This window comes from Perca flavescens, chromosome 5 (assembly GCF_004354835.1).
Source record: "Perca flavescens isolate YP-PL-M2 chromosome 5, PFLA_1.0, whole genome shotgun sequence".
NCBI lineage: Eukaryota > Metazoa > Chordata > Actinopteri > Perciformes > Percidae > Perca > Perca flavescens.
Window position 1 is genome coordinate 25846515 of NC_041335.1, and position 10617 is coordinate 25857131.

At 39.0% G+C, this 10617-nt stretch overlaps 1 protein-coding gene across 2 annotated transcripts; it reads left to right on the plus strand.

Moving 5' to 3' along the window:
• The first annotated feature begins 1168 nt into the window (after positions 1-1168).
• Positions 1169-10213, plus strand: psat1 (phosphoserine aminotransferase 1). 2 transcript variants are annotated; one of them, XM_028578054.1, is made up of 9 exons: positions 1169-1711; positions 3620-3680; positions 4203-4272; positions 5189-5394; positions 6825-6997; positions 7804-7973; positions 8344-8472; positions 9322-9459; positions 9596-10213. In XM_028578054.1, the coding sequence occupies exons 1-9, from the start codon at positions 1523-1525 to the stop codon at positions 9696-9698; spliced, it is 1239 nt and encodes a 412-aa protein (XP_028433855.1). In that variant the 5' UTR covers positions 1169-1522; the 3' UTR covers positions 9699-10213. The 2 variants fall into 2 exon arrangements, with proteins under 2 accessions (XP_028433855.1, XP_028433856.1); XM_028578055.1 differs by lacking the exon at positions 1169-1711 and adding an exon at positions 2298-2542 and having other exon boundaries at positions 9596-10209.
• The last annotated feature ends 404 nt before the right edge of the window (positions 10214-10617 follow it).

A 10617-nucleotide genomic window follows, 5' to 3' on the forward strand; every position in this document is an offset into this window, starting at 1 on the left:
TGCTACTGTCATATGCTGCACTGTTTCTTCATGTGGCACATTATGTTTGGCACATTGTATGGGTCACTTCTTATATCATAACAAGGTAATACAATGTGTAATCAAGTGATGACTGATTAACAGTAATGTAAATGCAAGTATAGGCTCTTAACCTTGCAGTTTTGCACATATTTAAGACTCAATTTTAAGACTCAAAAAATGTTTTTTTTATTTGAATGTTATATGTATGTTACAGTTTGTTGGTCTTACCAGTGAAGAAGAATTAGTTTGCTGTGTAAGACAGAACGGGGTCATTCATATCAGACAATCGGACAGCGAGCAGGCATCTTTGCAAAGCCAAAATCACCTAACTGTAGGTCTGCATATTTAATACGGGTTTTGTCACCACCAAATATAATAATTTCTGCAGATAATGTAATACAAAAATGATAAATAAATAAAGTAGGCTATACTTCTTTCTCTAAAATGTAAAGTGTGCAAATATACAAACATATAAACCATAAGATAATACTGATACTGATACAGATTTTAAGGTGGAAGAAGGCAGTTGTGATTTTGATGACATGCTTTTCGAAGAACAGGTTGCTGTCCAAACTAACCCCTGATGGTGTGGATGTGTGAGGAGGGAGACAGAGTGCATTTACAGATGGTGAAGCAAAAGTTGTGCGATGTTTTGAAGAGGAATTTGGGACCGATGATTTGTCACAGTTAAGTTTGAGAAAGTTGGTTTGCATCCATGATTTAATTTCACTGAGGCCAATGGTCAAAGTGGAGTGAGTTAGTGGTGATGGATTTGGTGGAGATGTAGAGCTGAACAACATCGGTAATGGCGATACATTGTCAGGTGTCATTACATATCAGGAAATTATGACATAGAATAAAATAGTTGCCATACATTAAGTTGTGCAACTTAACTTTGAGAACTACATTTCACGCTGAGAGTGAGCTGTATAGGCCTATACGTATATATAAGTTAAACGCAACCTATTTTGAGAGACAGTGAGAGTAAAAGAGGTGCTCAACAATCAGCTGTTTTTCCAAAGTCAGCTCTTTAGGCTGTATTTTCATAGATTTTAATCTGCTTTATTGCAATAAATTATGTTGATTTTGTTCTGTGATAGTTTCAATTTTGTCCTTTGTTTTATAGATATTTATAGTCACAATTAACATCACAAGAAATGGAGTTGGAGAAAGTGGTTTTGTTTTAAACTAAAGAAAAACCCACAGCTTACTTTTACTGTTTCTAAAAATGTAGATGCTGTGTGAGTTTGGGCCATAAGTTCTGAGAGGGTGGAGGGGGGGCCTCCAAGATTTTGTGCCCAGGGGCCTCTGCATCCTAAATCCGTGCCTGTCTGTCTGACTCGTTCGTGTCTCGCGTGCGATCACATTTTTGTGGCGTGACAGTGGAGCCAATCAGTCCAGAGCTAAATTGATGGTCACCAATGACAGCCGTTTACCTAACAGACAAGTCCCAGCCAATGGGGTGGCTGGCTGACAATGTGGGCCTTGTGATCTTTTATATATGTCAATGCTTGTGATGCAGAAAACATTTACAAAACATAGAGTGCACATAAACAGTGTAACATGTGACAAACTTTTATTTACTGTCAATGGTGACAGCCCAACATGTGCAACATGTGACAATCCATATGTCAATGGTGACAACCCAAGCCTGGATTATCAACTGAGAAAGCGAACAGATGTGAATAAGGTAGGCTATACCCATGTGAACATAATTGAAACAGGTTTTTCTTGCTGTAATCATGTCACTTTGGACACGCCCGCTTGATTTATCTAACCCAGACTGCTAAATCCGAGTTGCTCCAGATAAACTTTGACGTTATTTTTGCACATATCAAAGGCTGGTGGCCGTAACCTAGGTTATGCTCTCTGTTTTATTGTTGTGTAGCAGCCCTGACACTGCTCATGTCCCACAATAATTCCTCCCTATGTGTAAACTTGGCCAGAAGCCTACACTCTGATCATCTGTTGATGTATTTATAATAACAATTAAAAAACAAAATAAAACATAAATTCGGCTTAACGTGTGTTACCGACCGTAGCTTGCTCTTGGTTTTTACATTTCTGGATAAATGGCATGTAATTTAAAAAAAAAATAGATATCTGCTAATGTGCAAAATTGCTAACTAATCAAAGCAATAATCTTTAGATTAACCAATGTCACCACTAACAAGCTAAAAGGCGTTAACATGTATCTTATCTTCATTGTATAAGCCCAAATATGTACAGTATAAAGCCTATTTACACTAGTGACTACGACTCTACCTCACTTTGTTAGTCGAGAATACGAGTTTACGAGGAGTTCGTGAACGCAACATTTTACACACGCTGCTAGATTGGCATCCACACCGAATCAGTGCAGGAGGCGAGCACCGAGCAGAAGTACAGCCGAGGCTGACGGGGAAATCGTTCACATCGCTAAATCAAACGGAGGAAACACCCAACAGGAAATCTTGTTTACATCATGGAGCAGAAACAAACAATCAACTTTGGCGCTGGACCTGCAAAACTCCCCCAATCCGTAAGTTTAGATCCTCACTTTGCTTGTGACGTATGACAAAAAAGCTGCAAAAATCGAGCTGTGTTATTAAGTGCAACATTGAAAACTGCAGCATAATACATTCACTGTGAATGAGTCGGCCCTATATCTATGATATCCCCCCCTCGTTATGACAGAGACTTGCACGCAGTTATTGCACATGATGACTGTTGGTTTCAGTGCTGCTGTCGGCTGAAAACTGTGCGTTGAGTTGCATCAGCCTCATTCATTCATGTGGAAACCTCTTTTGTGCTCCACTGGCAGCAGCAGACGTAGCCTCTAGATGGCAGAAAAATACCTTAGTTAGATGTCAGAGAAATAAATCACAGTTATCAAACATATTTTTATGGTAAAACAAACACGCAGATAAAAGCAATGTTGTATTTAAGGTGCTCCCTTTTCTGGGTTTTTATGAGTAAAAAGAGCAGACAGGCTCCTTCTGCTAAATACAGCCACATTCAGCTCTTAGTCATTTGTGTGTTTCGTGCTTTGCATAAAACTTATTGTTAAGGTATATTTGTACTGCTGAGTCTGAGATTTTGTAGATCCCAATAAACCTATTGAGGATTGACTCTTTGGTGATCAAAATACCAAAAAACATAAATGTGGAAAACTGTACAGGGACACATCTTTAACATAGAATAATAACTAATCCCACTAATCTACAGTACTGAATAATCTGTTTATATTCGCTGTGCATGCTTTTTTCACTAATTATATTAGCAAAAGAGAAATTGCTATTGCTTTTTTTTTACTGCAGTGAACCACAGTGAATATCACAAAACTATAAACAAATCACATTCAAATCTGCATAATCTTTATTTTGATAAAGAGCACTATGGATAAGAGAGGAACAATACAGCTTCATTGTTTTCTGTGGTAAAATGTCGATATTGGTTACTGTCAAAGAACAAACAAATCAGCTCCTCCAGTTTGCCTCTGCGGTTTGGACCTGACTTTTAAAACTTTTAAACCGTCTTTTGACAGTCCATCATCAGTTGTGATACAGTTTTAAGCCTTTTGAAGTGAATACTAAATATGTGGTGCTGTATATTGCAGGTGCTGCTTCAAGCACAGAAGGAGTTCCTCAGCTACAGTGGCATTGGTATTAGCGTTCTCGGTAAGTAGAATTACAGATGAGTTGCATTTAAGTTATTACAAGACAAAACTACTGTTTTTTTTTGTTGCTGTAATTATTTCTCCTGTTCTTACTGGACATTAATAGATCCCTTCATAATGTACTTTAAAAGGAAAAGATTAGGGACAAAATCCACAGTCCTCAGGGTGTGCAAAAATGTTTATCTGAAGCTAATATTAGGCTTGAGTTACAATGTTTTTTTAGTATAACATTCCCTCTTTGTTCCCCTGTTTAACTGAAGTGGAGGAATGTTGTACTGAAAAGACTATAACCTTGGAAGATATCCACTTGATCCAGATTCACGAGAACTTCAGTGATCAAATCAAAGCAGCGTATCAACAGTATTATCTGCCCTCATGAGTGCTGATTCCTCACTCACTGGGATCTTTTCTATCGAGGTGTGCCAGTAATTAAATGTAATAATCATCAACAGTTGCTAAAAGGTGGGTAAATGTCAATGACGATGAGATTAATTTCAAATGTTTTTGATTCTGTTCAAACTAGAGATGAGTCACCGATCAGCAGACTTCAACAAAATCCTCAACAAAACAGAGAGTCTCCTGCGAGAGTTGGTGTAAGTGCTACTTTTGTTGTTTCACATGGCTTCTACTGCATTATCCTCCTCCTTCACTCCTCTTTCCTTTCTCCATAGTGCAGTGTAGCATCATCACAACACTCCAACCTAGAGTGTTAATTTACATTTTCCAACAATGTACACTTTTTGAAAACAGATACCATCATACCCAGGAATTCTGGGGTGACTTCTTTTTATTTAAACGTCACCATATACCATTGGAAACTTGAATAAAACCAGCATTGCCACACAAAAGAATATCAGAGTAAAATATGATTAATGGGATAAGTATGATGGGATTTGATAGCCGGTCTGGTGCATGTTAGTGCTTATGGTCATGAGAAAACGTAGGTATTTCAGTATTAAAATTAGAGCTACAACTGATTATTTCCATTGTTGATTAATCTGTCGATTATTTTCTCGATTAATCGATGACGTTTTCAAATGTCTTGTTTTGTCCACAACTCAGATATTCAGTTTACTGTCACAGAGGAAAAAAGAAACCAGAAAATATTCACATTTAAGAAGCTGGAATCGGAGAATCTTTACTTTTCCCCCCATAAATTATTCAGACCGCATTAAAAGTTGACTAATTGATTCATCTTTGCAGCTCTGATTAAAATAATTTCTTTCAAGCTAAAATGTAACAAATTTAAAATAAACCCGGGTTGAGTGAGTTTTAGAAATCTCATCTGTAATTATAGAGAAATTGTACACAATACATTTTATGACCATTTTAATGGCAGATACTTGTTTAAAAAAAATAGACAACATCCAGTCAAGATTAACCTGCTTTTGAAATGGTGTCAATAATCTTAGTTTTATAATGACATTTACTTTACCTTTGAAAGAAGGTAAGATCAGTGTAAGGTCTGTGTGCACTGTGTTTAACACAGTGACCTTTTTCTCTTCACAGAAACATTCCAGACAACTACAAGGTGATGTTCCTACAGGGCGGTGGGTCTGGACAGTTCAGTGCTGTTCCTCTCAACCTGATTGGCCTTAAAGAGGGCATGTGCGCTGATTACCTAGTGACCGGCACATGGTCATCAAAGGCAGCAAAAGAAGCAGAGAAATACGGCAAGGTTAACGTTGTCCACCCGAAGCTGGAGAGTTACACGAGTAAGTCTGTGTGCATGTCGTTATTTCAGAGGATGACATGACGAATCCCGGGTTTTACTTTCTTTCTTTCTCTTTTTGTTTTAGAGTTCAGTTTAATTATCACATCAAAAAATAGTTTCCGCGCTTATGAGTTGGTCATTGTCATTCACGCTGCAGTAGGACAGTCTGCGAAACCTGGCTGTGCACCCAGGCTGTTACCTAATAAACAAAAGGCCCGACTACCATTGAAAGACTCTGGTATGCGAGCAGCCTTTTCCACATGGTTGTGTCTGATTTGGGGATTGTAGTGGAGTTCTTGTTCATCGTAGTGTTTGGACGCAGTTTTACCATTTAAAAAAACAACAAAAAACACACATTTGAATTAAACACACATTTATTAAAAGATATGTAATAAAAAATATGTTGTGCTTCCTGTCCTCAGACAGGCTGGCCATCACCAGAAAGATGAGTCTCATTTTCAATCTGCATTTTTTTCTAGAGGAACAAATTGCTGTAGGTTGAAGTCAAAACAGGAAGTGTTGCGTATCTCGGCAACACATACTCCGATCATCACAAATCCTGACTCAGTTTTTCCCCATGCTCCACTGAGCCTCTGTGCAAAGTGCGGTGCCAATTTGCCAGTAGGTGGCGCTATTCCTCAAAATAATGCAACAATTACTCCGATTAAAACAAAACTTGACTCCATTGAGGATTTGTGCAAAATATGGCAAGTACATCTCGCTGCAGCCCGCGGGAAGGCGGGGCTTGACATCCAAGTCAGCCATTTTTTTGTTGTTGCTTACGTCACTCCCCATACACTCGAACGAACCAAGACAGCCTGGTAGCAAAGCTGATATAGCCTCTTGTTTCACATTAGATGATAGAAACTGTTGATGTAGGCTAAACACAAATGACATTTTATGCAACAACAGTGAAGTTTTCATGTAGTTACTGTAATTGGGCCCGTGTACTCTTTTGTTCATTTGATTTCCGATTTTGAAACGATATCCAAATTTGCTGAAAAAAAATGGGTCATTTTAAAGCTTGTTAATAATGATGACAATGTATTCAAACATTGTCATCAGTATTAACTGTCGCCAGAGCCTGTCTATGGAGAGCCTGTTCACTCCCTATCTCACTCCCTATTAGCCCCATTGTACCAACCCGGAATTTTCCCGAGAGTGGAAGTTCTCCCCTTATTAGACATTCTCTGCTGTTGCCCACATGGCTGACTTAGGTGTGGGCGGTGCTTGATCTCAAACCCCGCCTTCCTGCAGCAAGATGCTCCTCAAATATGGAGCAAATCGGCCACTAGGTGACACTTTTGTTTCAAAATCATGAAATATTCTAAAATAATTTTTCCAAACGGCTCTGCTCTCAACCGGCGCCATGCAGCATGGCTGCAGACTCTTTTGTCTGATTTAAGAATGTTCTGTTGTTGCTGCCTCCAGAAATCCCCGACCCCGGCAGCTGGACCCTGAACCCCTCGGCCTCCTACGTGTACTACTGCTGCAACGAGACAGTCCACGGCGTGGAGTTCAGCTTCACACCTGAAACAAACGGGGTGGTCCTTGTCGCTGACATGTCCTCCAACTTCCTGTCTCGACCTGTGGATGTATCAAAGGTGAGGACAAGAATGATGCTCTTTGGCTTCTTTCCCCAAATTCCCATGTAGATCGTATCAACTGTCAGGAAAACATTTATTATCCCTAAACTGTAAATTTGCTCCTATTTCAGCACCCATGTATTAATCAAAACAAGACCCAAGAAATACTAAAGATAAATAAATATACACAACATGGCATCGTGACTTTGCGTAAACACACACGGCACTTTCCTAAAGCCAAATGGCGTGTTATCTGTACGCATTTTGAGCTTGGTTATTAATTGGTTAATAAACTGTTAATAAACACCACATGCGGGATGCGATCCCGGCTCTCCTAGGTGAAAGTCCTGTTACCTGTCCACCACCCCAACCAACCAACCAACCAACCTCTGCAGACTTCAGTCCTTTCATACTACTCGCTACAGCGATAATTCACACATAATGTAGATCAATGGACACCAAACGGCATTGATAAACACACCAAAAAGCAATTATGCGTGTTGATAACATGCCAAAATGGCATACGAATTGGCGTGTCATACATACGCCACTTTATGAGATCCGTCTGTACAAGATAAAATTATTTTTAAATTGTTTTAAAAAATTAGAAGGATAAAGTAATAAGAGAAAAATTAAGGAAAAGACAAATGATGACCTGCTAGTAGCATGCTTACATTTACAGAGGATAAACCCTCTCGACTTGGGTAAAAACACAGCCTTTCCTCTTGTTGATACCCTAAAGCCAAATTTAACAGTTTTTGCCCCACAAGTCGATAGCGTGGTTATAAGTTGTATTTTTATTTTTGTCCTCTCGCATTGTGTAGTTTGGTCTGATTTTCGCCGGAGCTCAGAAGAATGTGGGCTGTGCTGGGGTAACTGTGGTCATCGTGCGAGAGGACTTGTTAGGCCACGCTCTGAAAGAGTGTCCCATTGTCCTGGACTACAAGGTGCAGGCTGAAATGAACTCCCTCTACAACACCCCGCCGTGTTTCAGGTACAGACAAGCCTCTGTTTTTATTGTCGGAAGCTCCCATGTTTCCTACAAATAGAGGATTAAAGATATATTGTCAGCTAGGTAAAATGCATTTGCAAAATATACGTTTCACAACCTTTTTTTTAAAATCACGCTTGACTTTTTAATGATTTATATGTGTCTCCTTGGAATTACTGGTTGCATTTTCTTTTTAAAGGTGTAGTTCAGCATTTTGGGAAATGCATTTATTTCATTTCTTGCTGAGAGTTAGATGAGAAAACCGATACCACTCGATCACATTTACCAAAATATTGAACTTTTTAAAGAGATTTTAAAAAACATTTCAAAATGTATGTAAAATATTATTCCTAACTTAATTTTGTTGGTTCAGCATCTACATCATGGGTCTGGTTCTGGAGTGGATTAAAAACAACGGCGGCAGCGCTGCCATGGAGATGCTCAACAAGCAGAAGTCCTCCATGATTTATGACATCATCAACGCCTCTAATGGTTTCTATGAGTAAGTATCCCAAAACTTCAGCTACAGATGGTAAAATAAGAAATTCAATGAAGGTCAAAACTTCCTGGGAATGTTAAACACTGAACCATCAGTCCAGGCCCACAGTCTATTTTAAGATTTTAAACTTGAATCTACCTGTATCAGCATGGAATACTAGCATCCCTGGCTGAATGATGGCCTAACTGATGGTTTACAAAAGGTATGAAGAATGAAATGCACAAAAATACTGTAGCTCCAAGGTTTTAGGAAGGAAAAATAAAAAATAAAAGCATTACCATCATTTAGTATCCTAACAGAATTCTTCAAGTGACATTAGACCACACACTTAAAGGTCCTGTATCATAAACCTCATACTGATGATACATTACTGTTTATACTCCAGTCATAAGGTACCACTCTTTATCTTTAACTTGGCTAAATGTCTCTGATAGAGGGCTACAGGTCAGCAAAGGAGTCTTGCTACCTTACACACACTAACTTTCAAACCATATGAAAGATGCGGTCATATGATATGGTGATATGAAACACAATATGAAACCAAATACAGGCAAAGCTTGTGCCCTTATCGACCAGGTGCCATTTTTTTCCTTGCCATTTTTTCAATTTAAGCCTCCTGCAAGTCACATTCAAAATAAGAGTTGTCCTTCATTAAGGGAAAAAATAAGCCTTAAAGAAAAGATGTATGTGATGCATAAATGTGAAAAACAGCAACTTACTTGTGTCTAGACTACTAGACCAAACTAAAGGTAATTTAGTATACCATGGCTGTAACAATGAAGAAAACTGATTTAAGTAATGATGGGAAAAAATGTAACTTTGAACTACTTACTGCTGTGTCCACCTGTCCAGGTGTCCCGTAGACGTGACTTGTCGAAGCCGCATGAATGTACCATTTCGTGTGGGGAAAAAGGAGGGAGATGAAGCCTTGGAAAAGGAGTTTCTGGCAGGCGCATCCAAACGTGGAATGATATCGCTGAAAGGACACAGGTTAGTCAAACACACTCCTCCTTCTTTATTGCTATATTTCATGGGTTACTAGAGAGAATACTGGGTCCTGAAGTTTAACAGTAAAGTTGGACATGGATACTTGTAATGACTGGTAATGGTTTGTCTCCCCCTGCAGGTCAGTTGGAGGAATTCGTGCATCTCTGTACAACGCCGTAACACTGGAGGACACGGAAGCCCTGGCCACCTATATGAAAGAATTCCTAAAAGAGCACCAATAAACTCTGGTTTACTTCTAGTTGAGATCCAGGGGATCGCAAAGGTGCACCTTTAGACACATTTTGTAAAACTGTTCATTGTTCCTAATAAGCTTTAACCACTACAGTTGCCAGTAATGTCTTAATTACATCTGTTTCATAGAATTACTATTTTAATGAATTTATTGACTAACAGTGCTTTAATGTACATACTGTAGGTTATTCTTGTTACACCTTAAAAATATATTTACATTCCAGTAAATCTAACTTGGTAATACTTGCATTTTGCAGTGCTATTTGTTGTTTTGATTTTCTTGTTTGAAACCATTATGAACCAATGTCAATGAGTTATCATTTATCACTTCTGCGAACAGAGAGGCAGTGTCCACAACCAAACTGAGCTGTGCGATGCTGGCCTGGTTTCTGTTATAATGAGGAATTTTGTTAAGAATAGTCACTCACTGCTGTATAAATGGACCCTCACCAATCTGATTGGCTGTAGTGGTTATATAAATGAATATACCATTAAAGGATGGTTCACCAAACATGCAAAAAACATGTTTTCTCATTTTTCTCTTGTGGTGTTTAGCCACGCAGACAGGTCCAGGTTTTTAGACCGTCAGTGTCTGAGATTTCTGCCTACACCAAGAAACAACGGAGTGGAATGGAATTTTGTTTGTGGTGCTGACGTTAATGAAAATGTTATGAATCAATAAGCTGAGCTTTGTTGTGGTGTTGCTCTTAAATAATAATATGCGCCACAACTTTGCAAGCACTGTCTTTTGCCTGTGAGGTTAGGCAGTCCGCTCCTTCTACTTCACTGCCCGCTGACAGCAGAAACAGCTCAGTATGTAGGAGTGAACAGGTCTACATAACATCAGCAGGGCGGCACGATGGCTTCATGGTGAGGGAGACAGTCCTCCATCTGGATGTCCAGAGGCCA